Source organism: Camelus bactrianus, chromosome 7 (genome assembly GCF_048773025.1).
Source record: "Camelus bactrianus isolate YW-2024 breed Bactrian camel chromosome 7, ASM4877302v1, whole genome shotgun sequence".
Lineage (NCBI taxonomy): Eukaryota > Metazoa > Chordata > Mammalia > Artiodactyla > Camelidae > Camelus > Camelus bactrianus.
Window position 1 is genome coordinate 7,335,613 of NC_133545.1, and position 18,384 is coordinate 7,353,996.

At 37.4% G+C, this 18,384-nt stretch overlaps 1 protein-coding gene across 1 annotated transcript in view; it reads right to left on the reverse strand.

Moving 5' to 3' along the window:
* Positions 1–18,384, reverse strand: part of CNTNAP2 (contactin associated protein 2) — a 1,833,533-nt gene that overhangs the window by 782,367 nt on the left and 1,032,782 nt on the right. The window contains exon 10 of the mRNA XM_074366860.1: positions 6,588–6,759. Within this exon, the coding sequence (XP_074222961.1) occupies positions 6,588–6,759 (172 nt within the window). The remainder of the gene's footprint in view (positions 1–6,587; positions 6,760–18,384) is intronic.

Consider the following 18,384-nt stretch of genomic DNA (forward strand, 5'->3'; position numbering starts at 1 on the left):
GATTCAATTTTGGGGAGATGGTCTAAAACCCTGGGGCTCTGGGGTTGAAAGAGCTCTGTCTTTGAGAACAAAAGAGAGGCACATAGTGTTAGGGCAGCATGAGGTCTGATCAGTTCCCCTCCCTCCACCACAGCAGCATTCAAGTTCCAGGAGGAAGTGTTCTCTGTGTGACCTTTAGTAAGTATGTGCTGACTGAATGAATTTCAACAGAGAGACAGAAATCCTCTGCTGGTGGTGGCTTGTGCCTCGCTTTCCGCCTTTGGGAATCTGATTTGCAGAGGCCTCAGGTCAGCCTGAGGTGTGTACAGCAGATAAGGAGCATGACACACTGAGGCAGAGAGCGGCCTGAGATAGTTACCCCTACTCCCCACTCCCACAGCCACGCACATACCATACTTAATTTCAGCTTAGACACAGTTTGCAAGAGATCTAGATATCACTGTGTGTCCCTCTGAGGTCAATAAAAAATGTTTAGATATCTGGTAAAGAAAAAGTAAGAAAATCAAGAGAAGTTCTGTGCCAGAAGAGTACACAGAACTTCAAGTGACCAACCATCCTGGTTTACCCAGGAGGTACATGGTTTTCAGTCCTAAAACCAAGACAGTCCTTGACAAATTGGGACAAGTCATCTCCTTAACTAGACCACAAAATCTGAGCTTAGCAGGAGCAAAGGCATATCCCACGGCCAGTAGGAAGAGCTGCCAGAGCAGTGGGCAGTTGGGACAGAGACTGAGGACCAGGCAGGTGGGGGGCCCTCAGGAAGAGCACGTGTAGCAGACCCTGCTTCTCCGATGACAAGATGTTTCGTAAGTTGGCTGGACCTGACCCAAGGGCTGTGCTGGAGGGATCTGGGGGACACTCGAAATGGGACAGGAGCCCCAAATGGGAGTCTGACCTTTGGTAAGTTTGAATCCTATACTTACACATATATAGTTATTAGGGAATCCAAATGTATGTGTTCAAATGTTTTTTTTTTTTCTGCTATTGATTGGAAATGGGAGCTTATAAGCAAATGAAGACAAATTTTAGAAAATAAAAAATGTTACATATATTCTTCATCTCAGGACTGTAAATTTTAAATTTGCTTTTATAAAAGGTCATGACCTCCCTTTGAACAGCTAACGTTAATCTACTCATTTGTTGTTCACTTTTCCAGCAGTTGGCTTAGTTTTGAGGCATCTCACATTATACCTATCCAAATCTCCTCTAAATGCTCTTATGAAAAAAAATCATGTACTTAGTCCTTCCTTTCAAAGAAAAAAAAAATCAAACTGGGGAGATGTTCCTGAAAAGAAAGCATTGAGTTAAAAAATAAAAACTGGGTCTATGAGTATCCAAAATACAACAACCAAAGATACAACAAAGACTTAATTACTAACTCAGAAATAGGATCCAGTCTATCCACAACTTCTCAAGCAGTAATTTTGTAGGCTGCAGTTAAGCTGGGACACTGACCCTTCCTCTTCCACTCTCGGTGCTTTCCAGAACACTGACTGGTTTTGCTTCTTAATATACTTATAAGGGAGGTTTTAGGAAAGGCAAAGAAGATTCTAATTCTAATGAACTACTTTTACCAGTTTTTCTACCAAAAGCTTAACTTATAATATGAATTTGCTTTGGTCTCTAAACAGCCATTTGGCCCCAGTTCCGATCTCCAGGGAACATCACTGGCATGCAACTTAATATATCCTAAAATAAATACATCATCTTTTCTTTCAAAGCCATTTCCACAGTTAGGAATTTGTTTCTCTGTGATCTGGTAAAAAGACAGTATTGGTTGATTTTAGACGTGGACAATGGAGAAAGGACAGATGCTTTCGGCTCTAAGAAAAATAATATTTGACTCACAGTGGCTTAAATAAACAAGGACTGCTTTTTTTTTTTCACACAAAAAGGAGTGAAGGTGGTTGCTGACCCTGGTTCACTGGAGGTCGGGTTTTCTGGACCACACAGCTCCAGGCAGGGTGTCTGCATCTAAACGAGGAGAGTGGAGGGGAAGAAGTGACATTTGTATCAGGAAAATAAAAGCTTTCTCTCTCAGAACACCCTAGCTGACTTCTGCTTACCTCTCATTAGCCAAGCCTGTGTCACCGACCTACTCCTGAGAATGACAAAGAAAAAATCTCTCTCTGGCAGCTAAGCTGTAAGAGGGATCTAAGGATTGATGAAGAAGTCGCAGCTAGCAAAATGGACTTCACTGTTACTCCCCAAACTGATAAATTTTATCAAACCAGTCATGAACACCACCTGCTTCAGCTCAGAATACTTTAACACCAGCATCTTCAGTCTGTATGTCCTGGGTAAGAATCACAGACAAACAAATCAAACAATAGCTCCACCTGGATTCGCAAGTTCCGCTGACTGTGGCAGCAACTCTCCTAGTTTACAAATTCTGACTAGTACCTGCCAGGACCCTGCCAGGACTCACTCAGACCCGCCAGTACCCTTTCCTCACTCTCCCCTCTCCCCCACCTCCCTCTGAGATGCTCCATGGTTCTGTTTTGGCTCTCCTTTGCTGGAGGAAGTGAATAAACCTAACTCTACCTATAGGAGTGTTTTTGAAGGCTTTTTGCCTGTCAGATTTTCATACCTAGAAAGAGGAAAGAGAGAAGTAGGTTGAGAAGAGGAGTTAAGTCTGGCACCTAAGGATGTTTGCCATGAGGAACCAACAATGCGAGGGCCGTAGGAGTAGATAAAAGACGGTGCTCACGCAAGGAGAAACAGAGACTATCTGCTAGATAGCGTACTGTTTTCAGAGAACAGTCCAGCAGCTGAGGGTTTGGTGGAAGTCCTCCTCCCTACGAGCAGGGTCTCACTCAAGGGTAAAGCGACAGGCTTCTGACGTTGGAAGAGGCTTCCTGCCCACGGCCCACCCTCTCCCCTTCCAGCTCTATGGCTGTTCATGAAATACAGCTGAAGAAACCAGAGGCCTTCAGTAGATAGACAGGATGCACTGGTCAGACACAGCATCTCACTGTGCGATCTGCAGGTGTGCGCTTCTCAGACACGTACGTCCCGCTGCCTTCTTGACGCTTCCGCTTACACGTCCAATAGACCTTTCAACTCGTGCCCAACATCGGGTTCCTGATTTTCCCCTCTACCCATGACTGATTTCCTGTACCACCAGCCTTCCCATCTGAGATAGTAACTCCTTCCTTCCAGACGCTGTTACCAGATCATTTGGGTTTATCCTTATTTGCTCTCTTCCTCTCATACCTTGAATCTACTCCGTTAAGAAACTCTACTGACGCTACCTTCTCAGTATATTCAGGATTGACCACATCACACTACCTCTCATCCCAGCACCCTGGTCTTAGGCCACCAGCATCTCTCACCTGGACTACTAGACTAGGCTCCCAGCTTCTACCTTTCCTCCTCCCACGGCCAGAGGTAGACTTTTAAAGTATAAGCTAAATCATGTCACTGCTCTACTCAGAAACCTGCAATGGCTCCCTCAGAATAAAAGCCAAGTCCTTACCATCACCTACAGGTCTCCAGGACCTGGCCTCCTCTCCTGCGACTCTGCTCCTTGTCCTTCTAAACGTACCTCCCTGGCCCCTTGCTGGCCCCAGATCATGCCCGGCAGCCTTGCTGCATTGACTGTTCTCTCTGCCTTAAATGCTCTTTCCCCAGATGGGTGAGTTCTATTGCCTCTTTCAGGTCTTGCACGGGTCATATCTTTTTCAGTGAGGTTAACTCTGACCAACCTATTTAAACTGCAGCCCAGCACCTCAGTCTCTTGAAATGCCAGTTCTCCTTGATATGCTCTACATTTTTTTTCTTTTTTTATTCCATAGCACTTATTCCTTCTAACTTACTACAGTATTTATTTATTTATCACATCTGTCCTTCCTCCCCTCTCCCCAGAATTTGAGCTTCACAAGGGCAAAGAACTTTGTGTGTTTTGTTCCATGATTTATCCTAAGTGCCTAGAACAGTGCCTGGTACCACGGATGCACCCAGAAAACACTACCGAATGACTAACTCTACAGCTTGGCATGCTCGCTCTTTCCTTAATTCAATGCTGTGCTCAGGAAACAAATAAACAAAGTAAGGTATATGTAAGTCCACACACAAAGAAAAAGAAGTTCAAATCATAGGCTATTCCAGTATGACACATGGCAAAACTCCTTTAGAATCCTCCTCCCCAAACTGTTTCCCTAAGTTCCACTCATAAAATCATTGCAGCTGCTCCTATAATCTCCAAACATTTTAAAAATAGTCATGCCTGTGATTTCTATTTTTTTACCCTGTGTTTCCATTTCCATAGCTCTCATATCAATCAAACTGAAATTTGAAAGGATGAAAGTAAGAAAGTGCCAGTGTTGGCTTGCTTAGGGAGAAGTTAGGTAGTCTGAAAATGAAACGGTAGAGATCAGGCAGCTGCAAACTTTCAGTTAGTGAGGGGGAAAAAAACCCATCAAACCAGAGATGAGCCAGGGATATATTGTAAAAGAGCTATGTGATGGGCCACAGCTATGTGAGTGCAGGCTGGAGTCACTGGCACGCTCCTACGCAGACACGGATTAGGGGTGAAATCATCCACGTGCTCTTCAATGGCTGGAATACGGTGTGTGTAGACCTGCATCATGCATGCAAAAATACAGCACTTCACAGACTAAGAGTCTCAACTGTGCACATTTTAGGTGGATAAAGGGATCTGCTATTTCACACAGTGGGAACTGAAGTGCAGAAGTCATTGCCCTGGTGATCATTGGTAATATATACACATACTGAATCATCACGTCTTACGTCTGAAACTAATATGTTACATGTCAATTATACCTCAAAAAATGAGTCACTGACCTCAAAATATAAGACAAGCAGAAGATGGATTCCACAGATCAAGGAAATTTGTGATGTGTCAGAGGTGACTACTTCCCCATATGATCCTTGAGGGTAAGAAAGGCATGTTCCTTGTTCTGTCAGCTACAGCATAGTTGGCCACACAGACAATGAGAGAACGCCATTTTGGCAAAAACATGTTTTGTATCTTCATGTTCTGCCAAAAATTGAAAATTTTATTCCCTATTCTGCATTATCTCTTGTGTTCTTCTCCTCATCGGGAGTGTCACCTTCCGTTCTCTTCATTTGCCAAAATCTCGTTCATTGGAGCCATTTTAACTCCTAATCTCTCCGTGGAAGTAAAACAGCAAAATCTCAGCACCTCACCTGGACTTCTTTGGTAGCAAAAAGTTGAAATATAATACCCAGGAAACACGCTGTTTGAAGTGAAACAGCAACACCACCAGAAAGTCTAGCCTGTTTACAAAAGCTAGGTGAACTAACTCGGGTATTATTGACAGAACTTATTGCATTATTAAAGCTACTGACATGGAAAATGAGCAAGGTACTAAAACATCTCCATACACTGTATAGCCACTACCAAGGAGGAAAATCTCCCTGTATGGAAAACCATTATTAAAATTTATGAATACATGTTTCATATCAGATATGTGATCTTAAAACAGTCATCTCTCAGTTTTTCTGATTATTGCCACTACTTGCTTTTGGCAGAAATAACAGCTATTACATTACTGATGGTTCAAAAATTAGGAGTATATTTCTATTAAAATTTTTTGCTGTTCTATTTAGACCATGAGGATGTGTATTTGCATATATGTAATAGAAATAAGCAATATGCTATGTCATCAAATCTTATAAAAATATTAAAGCTACACTCTACAGACATCATAAACTATAATTTACCATTCACAAAAATACTATTTTATTAAGATTATACAGGAGAAAATTTACTTTATTTTGGATAATTTTATATACTATAAAGATTCATTATATGTCTTTGAAAGACTTCAAAGGATCTCCTCTTAAATGAAAGAAGATCAGTAGAGACTTAAGGTCTTTACTCTATTGAGGGCAGACTGAGACTTACAGAACTTTCATCTTCCAAATACAAAACTAATAAAATCATTTTTCAGAAGAAGAGGGCCCTCTCTCAAAAGATTTGGAAATATGTTACAAAATCACCTAAATTTAGCAGGCTAAATTCAACTCATAGTTAGATGAGGTCAACTAAGTTTTTATAAAAAGCTCCTCCCTAGATTTGCAAAAAACTAATATAGATTAAATTTTGTAATATTTCAGCATGTATAATCTGTAAGAAGACTAAAATATTCTACTTCAGTAAATCCCCATACTGACCACCAACATTTTTTTATTGCTTCTTTTCCTTCAAGAGGGGGCTTTAGAGGGGACAATTCACTAAGGATGAGTCACGACCAAGACAAGGAGAAGAAGGATATTTCTGCTTGTGGGTATCTGAAGCAAAACTGAATATACAGAGTTCCTTTTCCAGCTATTGCTTGTAAAACTACGAGCATAAAGCTCGCATTCACTGAGGGAGGTTGAATGGATTAATGTGACATCACAGACTGTTCTGCCATCTGCAGCCAAGTCTTGTTATAAACGTCACCACTAACCACAAGCATGCACCATGGGCAGGGCAAATGGCTCCTCCCACGTCCCCCCTTAGAGGGTTGTGCATTTGGGTGTTTCATTCATCCTACAACAAAAACATGAATTTTGAAAGTATGGACCATTTGAGGCAGGATGAAAAGACGGTTTACCTGTCTATGATGGCACACATATCAATGCTGACATTCGCGAAACTTCCTGGCCTCCTTTGCGCCACTTCGGATAAATTCACAAGCTGATCATCCACTTGAATGAGCTGCATGCAGCCTTGGAATGAAGGCTGAAGGACAGAGTGACTTGAGTTATGCATCTGGTTCAGATAACCTGTGAGAGAGAAAAAATGGGGATGTTAAATTCTGTGCACAGCATGCTTCACTGCAGTTCCTCTGGGTGTTCTCCCCGACCACAGCCTGCACATCCAACTGCTGTGTTTTGTGGACCCTTGTTGATGTTGTGCTCAATGCGGAAGAATGAAGTCTTTTGAGAAGATGATATTATTTCAGGGGAAGACATAAGGGTTGAACCTAGGTGAGTGTTTGTCTCTGGGGCCTCCCATCCCTCATATTTTCTCTTTTGACATCTTCTTTTTCACTCTGTCACATCTCCCTGTCCTGCTACTGAAGCCTCACCGCTGTACTTTTTCATCTGACCCTGTCTTCAGAGACCAGGACATAAAATTTTAGACCCCAACTATCCAACTGTCTTCCTTTTATACCATCAATATTTACTTCTATTATCTTCATTCTCTAGAGGCCTGTTACTCCAATGTCAAGAAGCTAAACTTACTATTATCAAATAAGGTGGATTTCTTTTATGAATTAATATTTAAATCAATTTGTATTACAAATGATTTCTTAATTTATAAAACCCAAAGAAATAGTATAAAGAGATAAATTTAGGCATAAGGATCAGCCACACTGCTCTGAATATCCGTCTCATATAAGGTACCTAAAATGGGATAGGAAGCATAAATGATAAGAAATAAAACTAGAATTTAAAAAGAAGGAAAACAAGACCAAAAAATAAAGTAAATAGTACTGGATCTATTAGGAAACAGAACAAACATATGTTAAGATTGAGATCAGACATTAAGATTTTTATTGCAAGAAAACTTTAAAATAGCACCACAAATCAATTACCATTATGCTTTTTCAATAGAAAAATATATAATTCTTATTATGAATAGAAAATGTATGGCCATACGGAATAAAATTTCTTGAACCCTTTAAATATCTCCGTAAAGTTCCCCCAAGCTTCTACGTTTCATATTGTTCCCCACACTAAATTTACGTCCCAGAGAAAATTTAAATTGTAGCAATTTGCTTAAAAATCTCAGGTTATTCATACATTCTTTCCAATCTAGTGTTATATCTACAGCAAAAAAATATTATAAGAATAGGTTGGTACCAAGATGTCTCTTTAATTGGATAAAAGTGAATTTTCAATAAAAAATTTTCCAAAAACTTAACCATTAAGTGATTTTTTAAAATGTCCTATTCTGTTTGACTAGCAATAGTAATAGTAGTTTAGAACAACAGAAACCTCCATTCACCTTTTACTAATGGGTTACAATATTTAAATCTAATAATTATCAATTGAATCCCCTTTAAGGATTAATCACAGAGCTGTACATAATCATTTTCCATCAACACAGTACTATGTAAAAATAGAAATATACTTACATTAATCTTTTGACTTAAAAAATAAATATAAGGTTCTATTTCAATGTCATATGGTATGTATTTTTTCTTTTTTTTTTTTTTGCATTTGCATTTGCATTGACTTAATCCCCTCAGAAAATTTCTCATCTTAGCTAAAGACTGTCACACTACATAAAGGGATCAATCTAAGAAGAAGACATAAAATTATAAACATATATGCACCCAAGATAGGAGCACCTCAATATATAACGCAGCTGTTAACAGACATAAAAAGAGAAATCAACCATAACATAATAATAGTGGGGTGGGACCTTAACACCCTACTTACATCAACGGACAGATCATCCAGAGAGAAAATCAATAAAGAAACAGAGGCCTTAAATGACACATTAGACCAGATGGACTTAATTGATATTTTATAGAGCATTCCAGCTGAAAGCAGCAGAATACACATTGTTCTCAAGTGCAAATACACATTCTCCAGAATCAATCACATCCTGGCCCACAAAGCAAGCCTCAGTAAATTTAATAAAACTGAAATCATATCAAGCATCTTTTCCAATCACAACACTATGAGATTAAAAATCAACTACAAGAAAAAAACCTGCAAAACCTGCAAACACATGGAGGCTAAACAACATGCTACTGAACCACCAATGGATCACTGAAGAAATCAAAAAATGCTCAGAGAAAAATGAAAACAAAAAGATGATCCAGAACCTCTGGGACACAGCGAAAGCAGTTCTAAGAGGGAAATTAATAGCAATGCAAGCCTCAATACAAGCCTACCTTAAGAAACAAGAAAAATCTTAAATAAACAAATTAACCTTATATATAAATCAGCTAAAGAAAGAAGAACAAACAAAACCCAAAGTTAGTAGAAGGAAAGAAATCATTATGATCAGAGAAGAAATAAATAAAATAGAGACTTTAAAAAAACAACAACAACAACAGCAAAGATCAATGAAACTAAAAGCTGATTCTTTAAAAAGATAAACAAAATTGATAAACCTTTAGCCAAACTCATCAAGAAAAAAAAGGAGAGGGCTCAAATTAATAAAATCAGAAATGAAAAGGAGAATTTACAACTGACATCACAGAAATACAAGGGATCATAAGAGGCTACCATGATCAACTGTATGCCAAATAAAAGGACAACCTACAAGAAATGGACAATTTCTTAGAAAGGTACAATTTTCCAAGATTGAACCAAGAAGAAATAGACAATATGACTAGACCAATTACTAGCACTGAAATCAAATAATTAATTTAAAAACTCCCAACAAAGAAAAGTCCAGGACCAGACAGCTTCACAGGCAAATTCTACCAACCATTTAGAGAAAAGTTAACACCTATCCTTCAGAAACTACTCCAAAAAATTGCAGAGGAAGGAACACTTCTAAACTCATACTATGAGGTCACTATCACCCTGATACCAAAAACCAAAGATACCACAGAAAAAGAAAATTACAGACCAATATCACTTATGAATATAGATTAAAAATTCAACAAAATATTAGCAAATTGACTACAATAATGCATTAAAAGGGTCATACACTATGATCAAGTGGGCTTTATCCCAAGACACTGCAAGGGTTTTTTATATTCATAAATCAATGTGACACACCACATCAACAAACTGATAAATAAAAACCACATGATCATCTCAATAGACACGGGAAAACCTTTTGATAAAATTCAACATCCATTTATGATAAAACTCTCCAGAAAGTGGACACAGAGTGAACATACCTCAACATAATAAAGGCCATATATGACAAACCCTCAGCTAACATCATACTCAACAGTGAAAATCTGAAAGCACTTCTTCTAAGATCAGGAACAAGACTAGGATGCCCACTCTCACCACTTTTATTCAACATAGTTTTGGAAGTCCTGGCCACAGCAATCAGAGAAGAAAAAGAAATCAAAGGAATCCAAACTGGAAAGGAAGAAGTAAAACTGTCACCATTTGCAGATGACATGATACTACATACAGAAATCCTAAAGACACCACCAGAGAAATACTAGAGCTCATCAATGAATTTGGTAAAGTTTCAGCATACAAAATTAATATAGAGAAACCACTTGCATTCCTATACACTAAAAAAAAAAAAAAATCAGAAAAAGAAATTAAGGAAAGAATCCCATTTACTATTATATTAAAAGAATAAAATACCTAGGAATAAACCTACCTAAGGAAGCAAAGGACCTGTACTCCAAAAACTGTAAGACACTGATGAAAGAAATTGAAGACAACACAAACTGATGGAAAGATATACCATGTTCTTGGATTGGAAAAATCAGTATTGTTAAAATGGCCATACTACCCAAGGCAATATAGAAATTCAGTGCAATCCCTATCATATTACCAATGACATTTCTCACAGAACTGGAACAAAAATGTTAAGATTTGTATGGAAACATGAAAGATCCCAAATAGTCAAAACAATCTTGAGAAAGAAGAATGGAGCTGGGGGAATCACACTCCCTGACTCCAGACTATATTACAAAGCTATAGTAATCAAAATGGTATGGTACTGGCACAAAAACAAACACATAGATCAATGGAACAGCATAGAAAGCCCAGAAATAAACCTAGGAACTTATGGTCAAATAATCTATGACAAAGGAGGCAAAATACACAAAGGAGAAAAGACAGTCTCTTCAATAAGTGATGCTGAGAAAACTGGACAGCTACCTGTGAAAGAATGAAATTAGAACATTCTCTAACACCATATAAAAAAATAAACTCAAAATGATTAAAGACCTAAATGTAAGACCAGATACTATAAAACTCCTAGAGAAAAACATAGGCAGAACACTCTGACATAAATTGCAGCAGTACTTTTTTGAACCAACTCCTACAGTAATGGAAATAACATAAAAAATAAACAAATGGGACTTAAATAAACTTAAAAGCTTCTGCACAGCTAAAGATACCATCAACAAAATGAAAAGACAACCTACAGAATGGAAGAAAATGTTTGCAAATGATGCAATGAACAAGGGACTATTTCCAAAATATATAAACAGCTCATACAGCTTAATATAAAAAGAAAACAAACAACTCAATCAAAAAATGGACAGAAGATCTAAATAGACATCTCTCCAAAGAAGACATCCAGATGGCCAACAGGCACATGAAGAGATGCTAAACACTGCTAATTGTCAGAGAAATGCAAATCAAAAGTACAATGAGGAATCACTTCACACCAGTTAGAATGGCTATCATTAAGAAATCTACAAATAATAAATGCTAGAGAGGGTGCGGAGAAAAAGGAACCCTCCCACACTGTTGGTGGGAATTATAATTGGTGTAGCCACTATGGAGGACAGTATGGAGATTCCCTAAAACACTAAAAATAATAAACTTACCATATAATCCAGTAACCCCACTCCTGAGCATATATCTGGAGAAAAATATAATTTGAAAAGACACATGCGTCCCAATGTTCATAGCACCACTTTTACAATAGCCAGGACATGGAAACAACCTAAATGTCCATTAACAGATGACTGGATAAAGAAGATGTAGCATATGTATATGATGGAATACTACTCAGCCATAAAAAAAAAATAAAATAATGCCAATGCAGGAATATAGGTGGACCTGGAGATCATCATTCTAAGTGAAGTAAGCCAGAAAGAGAAGAAAAATAACCATATGATATTACTTATATGTGGAATATAAAAAAAAAAAAAAGATATAAATGAATGTATTTACAAACCAGAAACACACTCACAGACATAATAGAGAACAAACTTATGGTTACCAGGTGATAGAGGTGCTGGGAAGGGATAAATTAGGAGTTTGAGATTTGCAGATACTAACTACTATGTATAAAATAAACAAGTTTATACTGTATAGCACAGGGAATTACATTCAGTATTTTGTAGTAACTTACAATGAAAAAGAATACAAAAATGAATATATGTATGTATATATGACTGAAACATTATGCTGTACACCAGACATTGACACAACACTGTAAACTGACTATTCTTCAAGAAGAAAGAATGGGAAAAAATCTGTCTAATCAAGATAAAATTGAATGGAGTTTAATGTCTAAACTTAGCAGAGAGAAAACATCCAGCTGTAACTTTATTGACTATTCTTAATGAGACCATCATTTGAGTCTGTTTTTTGAATACTTGGAAGTCTCTAAATATCCACAGTAGCTTTGAATTATTCCAGAATGAGTAGATCTATTTGTGAGAACAAGATCTAAGCAAGGCAGCTGCACAGCACACTGATCACTATTGACTAGGTATAATCAAGTTCATAAAATAGGACTTCATCAGTCTCATAACAATGTTCTGTTTGGCCCTGATAACGCTAGAGTTTGAAATTGTTAAATCCTTTCATTTTTCCACATGGGATATATTCTAGGAGAAGATAACTGTAATATAAACTAGTACATATCTAACAAAATTAGCCATGAGGCATCATGGCTATTGAAGAGCTTGTCAGTAATGGCTTAAAGAATGGTGAGGAAGCAGTGTTACTGGAAATGGAAGAAAACTGGATCCTTGCTATGTTACAGTGGAAAGTTTAGCAACACTGTGAAATATGTTAAGGAGAACATTGTAATCAATGAATTGCATAATCCAGCTAAGGACATTTCCAAGCAGAGTATTCCGGTGTCTTCTTTCTGTTTATTGTGAAAGGGAAAAAGAAGAGAAAAAAAACTAAAGAAAGACTGCTAAAGACGAGGAAGCCAGGACCTGATAGATTTGAAAATAAAATGTTTTCCCATTTTCAGTCTCTCTAGATGTTGAATAATGTAAAAATTAAGAAATCACTTCCAGGCAAAGTTCAACTACCAGGAAAATGTGATCTAAAGATGACAATGAGGTGTGACTTATAAAACCCACATCAAGGCCTCCAAAATGTATTAGGTGGTGCCTCCAAGAATCGTTCATTCAGACAAAAGAACGTCTTGGCAGCTTAGTGGTGTGTCTTACAGAACCTCTGAGTTAAACAAGAAGGATTCTAACAATCCTAAGTACATTTTCCCCCTAGCGTGTCAGCAGAAGCCCAGTGCAAATAAAGAGCTTATCTTTATGGGGTTGTGGATATGGCTTTTGTTTAATGGAGTAAGGCTGAATAGCATTCATAGGAGGCTCACAAGTTTTTAAGAGAACTGTACTAGTGGAATGTTGACTATTTCCTTATAGTTAGAATGGCTAAAGATGTTGAGTCTCTGACACTGAAATTCCCGGTGCCCTAACCCCTCCTGAAATGGAGGACAGCATATTATTTATTTTCTGTATTTGTCCTTTTGATGTACAAATATAGTTTCAGTGAAAAATCTTTGTAATAGTGTCTGTGATACTTTCAGTGACTACTCTATAGCTCAGGATTCAACCTACTTAGTAGATTAATAGCAGGATTGTCTGGAGATAAAAATTTGCAGCTGGGATTTTGAGGGTCAGAAAGGAATAGATATAAAATGGATAGAGAGTTAAACCCAATTAAAATTTGCTGAGTTAGTATAAACATATATAAAGCAAAAAAGTAAAGTTTTGTTCGTTTTGGCCTAGAGCTTTAAATTTATTATATCTATGAATTTGAAGTAAAAAAATGCAATGTTTATACATGGGTTGCTGTTACCTGGTTCTATAATCTGACAATGTGTTGTAACACCCACAGTGAATTGTAATCCTGTTAGTCTCAATTGCATCTATCAGTAAACTGGGTCATTATAATCATGTTACCTTGCTGGCATGTTTTAAGATTTCCATTTTAAGTGGGGAGGGGATGGCTCAAGTGGTGGAGTGCTTGCTTAGCATGCACGAGGTCCTGGGTTCAATCCCTAGTACCGCCTCCAAAAATGAAAGTAAATGAATAAAGCTAATTACCTCCCCCGCAACAAAACAAATAAAACAAAGGGAAAAAAAAGATTTCTGTTTTAAGAGTTGGCATATAGAAACATTATACCTGATTTGAAATCCACTAAGCCTTTTGTTATGCTTGTTGACAAAAGAAACACATGCATTTTCAAGGTTTTAAAATTTTAATTCAGATATACATTAGTGAAAAATATGCTGATACTTGTTTTGACATTAAAATGCCAACCTGAATTGTTGTAAATTGTAACAGCAATTTGATGGGACAAAAAAAGCATAGCAAATGATAGGCAAAAGATTGAACATTTTACATGTCTAAAACTCCATGCACACAAGATTTTTCTCTTTATACTTATTTTAAAGTTGGGAAGTTTTGGAGGTTGAGAAAGGCTGGTGGAATCCTGTAAAGATATTAAAAACCATTTAGTGTCTTCCTTTCAATATAACCTTGAAATATTGTGCAAAATATCCACTAATCTCTACTGTTTACCAAGCTTTCCTAAATAATTCACCCTGGTGGGGGTTAGGGTCCAAACAAGCAAGGGGTTAGGGCAGGCTAGAAGTGAGCCCAGCAGTGGTTCAATATACAGATCGTTCCTACCATCCACTGAAGATGGTCAAGAGCAGGATGACACCGGAAGCAATGAGTCCTCTTAGAGTTCAGATCTTAGTTTCTCTACTGAATAAAACCAGGACTCCTTGGAGAGATGGCTAATCCCAGAGCTGGGTCACAGAAAGCACAACACGGGCCTGGAACATTTTGTGGCATGGGAAAGAAAAGAAGTGCTCAAAGAAAGATGGGGTCTGTCAGAATGACATAGAAGCCAGTCTGAAATGGGCTTCTATTGCCTCAGTCTAGACAATTTGAAAGCAAATAACTTGAGTGTTAAAAAAGATATTTTGATTATCAAAAGAAGGAAGGAAGGGAGGAAAGAAGAAAAGGAAATTAATTTATAGATGCTATTTCACTGAATAAAATAGGAGTCCATGAGTTCACCTGCATAAAAGTAAATACATAGGAGAATAGAAGTCTCTTCTTGTGCTAACAAATGTAAAAGGCATGTTGGAATTAGAAAGTTACCATTTGGCAACCATCACAGTAGTAAACACTCATGGATGCTCAAATGAGTAGGGGGGATGACCAGTCTCAAAGGGCCTCCCTACAGACATACTCATTAATTTCAAAGGGGAAAGTAGTCATTTTACAGCAAAGAAACCTGGCAGACATCTTTGATTACATTACACTTTGTAATCAAGTGATAAAATTTATCACCACCAGTAATGGGACTCACTGACACTGTAGATCAGCTGGTTAAGCTGCAATGAGAAGAACACACATTCCGCTTCAACTCCTGCACAAAATACATATCCTAGTTCCAATCATGAGAACATCAGACTCGAACTGAGGGTATCTTCAGGAATGATAAGGTTGTGAAAGGCAATGAACAGCTGAGAATCTGATTTCAGCTGGCAGAGACTGGAGAGGCAGGTAAACAGGGTGCAATGTGTGATTCCAGCTGGGGCCTTTTTACTGTAGACGACCTTACTGGATAATTGACAAAATTTGAATGAGGTCTTTGAGTGAAGGTTATACTGGTAGCCTTTGTATTCTTCTTGCAAGTTTCATTTCAAGTTTTAAATTGTTTGAAATTAAAAAAAAAGCTATTGTAAAAAACATTATGTTCCATCTCACATGAAATGTTGCTTTATACTAAAGATACTCCCATTCAAAAACTTTATTTTGGATTATTATCCAATAAAATTATCCTGTCTCCCTTCCCCCATGTTCCATTTATTCTTTATTCCCCTTTAATCTGTATTCAATGCCCATGAATTTTCAATGAAATTGCTCTTCCTAATTTCAGTGATGATTTTCAGGTAGCCAAAGGACATCTTTCACCCTTTAACCAGACCTCTCAGTGGCATTTAACACCTGATCTTCATATATTTATATTCTATGTTATCAGACCAGGATGACTTCTGTGGCCTTAGAAGTCTGAATATTCTGAATCCTGCCCCCATTCCAACTTCAATTCATATCCCTCTTAGCCAGATTTTTAGACCTGGAGAGTTCCTAAACCCTAAAAATTACTAGGACATATACAACCACTCAAAGCCTGGCAGACATTTTGAAAAATAAAAAAATATTAATTAAACCATCAAATAAGTATAAGAAAATTCTACAAAAGTTTGATTTTCCCCCCTTTGTACATACTTTATGCTTCAAATAAATTTATCCCACTTAGAAATGGTTCTGTCATATTTTGAGGTACCTACTTTGCTAGTTCTGTAATTACATGCTTAAGATGTCCATTCTTACAAAAAAAAAATTCTGAATCACTTTGATTTATACCTGTAACTAACACAATATTTTAAATCCACTATACTTCAATTTAAAAAAGATGTATATTCTTGCCCACTTGCTTCAGCCACCCCATTCTCTTGTCTGTGCTTCAGGAAAACCAAACCATTTCTGCCGAGAATTTTCTTGTCCCTTGCATCTTTCTTTGCTGACTTATTCTAGGACTCACGTCAGCTCAAGTATCACCTTCTGAGCAGGGACCTTCCAAGACCACTCTATTTAAAATTATTCCATCCATTTTCTCATTCCCATTCTTCAGCTGCATATTTCTTGTCATAGAATCTGTCACTTATAATTACCTGGACTGGCTTATTTACTTACACAAGTGTGTGTGTGTGTGTGTGTGTGTGTGTGTGTGTGTGTTTCTCCTCTTTAGTATAATGGTTTCACGACATCATTCATATTGTCTTATTTCTCTATGAATTAAAAAATTGCATTTGTTGAGAAAAAACCTACATACCATAAAATTCACCACCCTATTTATCTTAAAATAATCCATGGAATATATGGGAGATGTTCAAGATACAAGATGTCTGTTGTAAAGTTTGGAAACAAATTAGTTTTCAACAGACTGAAGATATCCTTTACAACATAATATATGTCAGTTTCTAGACTTTACGGACCCCTACATATTTGTTAGGGGAATGATCAAGTGAATGAATGTTTGAATCTTCACCCTGGAATGAGGTGATATTTAACTGTGCATCCTCACTTACTTCCGGACTCTGTTACCTTATCAGAGAGGCCTTCTTTGGTTATCAGGTGAATAACACTCCCCCCACCACCCCCACCTTGACTCTCTACCCCCTGATCCAATTCATCTCTTTTTTCGTAACACTTATCACCATATTATATATTTCTTTATTGTTTTTTCTCCCTTTACTGGGATGTAAACTCCATGGGACTCTGACTCCGAGATCTCTTACATAGGAGGGGTTCAACAATTGTCTTTTGAATGAACAAAAAGCCACAGAAGAATTACGAACAAGGAAATAAAGTAATCAATTTGTGTTATGTTCTTTTCTTTTTGGTAGCAGTAAAAATGAGGTAGTATCTGGAAAATCAGACGTTAGGGATTGTCTTACAAAACAGTCATTGGAGAAATTCCAAATCCTTATTAAAATAGGTCAATAAAGCTAATGTAGAGGAAATGGATGAAAAATATTTCACAGGAATATATGACAGAACTGACTGATGTGCTGGATATGAGTACAGCACAGAGAGAGAAATGATTAGAATGACTCTTAGATTTCTGGGTAAGCAACTAGATGGATGCTTTCGCCTCCACCAATAAAGGAGACACAGGCGAGAAACATCAGGTCCTTAAGGAGTCAGATGACAGGGGAGGAGAAAGGATGGTGGGTGGTTTTGATGAGTTCAAAGCTAGATTTTTCAAGTCTGAAGTACCAGTGGGATATCTAAGATAAAATGGCCCATCCATAGGTTTATATTAATGTCTGGACATCAGGAGAGGGATCGGAATTTGGGAACGATCTTTCAATCATTATGTGATGGAGTAGAAGAAATTGCATGAAGAAATCGTACAGTGCACTAGCAAAGAAACTCAAGGCTGGAACTTAGAAATCATATACATGTCAGAGGTAGAAACAGGAAAATCGACCAGTGAAGAGAACCAAGAAAGAGGGACAAGAAAAGCCAAGGAGTGATATCAAGGAAGTGAAGGAATGATTAACTATGTCAAAGGTCACAGAATCCAAATTATATAAAGTCTTAGGGTTTCACTTGGGTTTACCAGTTAGATCAATGAAACTGCAGAAATTGGCATGGACAACAGATGGCAGTGTTTAAGGAACACATGACATGAGAAGTGCAGAGACAGCACAGCGGTCCCAGCGCTCCATTATCTAACACGGGTATCCTAATAACAGGCTAACTTCTTGGGGAGGTAATTTTTATGAGCTAATTTTAATTATGTAAATTATTTAATACAATCTATTGGCTTTTTCAAATTTAGTATGTCATTTATATTTATTGCATTTAATACTAAGAATTTTGCCTCTATTTTTTTTCCCTTGGATAAATTAATTAAATGTTCTCTTTCTTGTTTCTTTA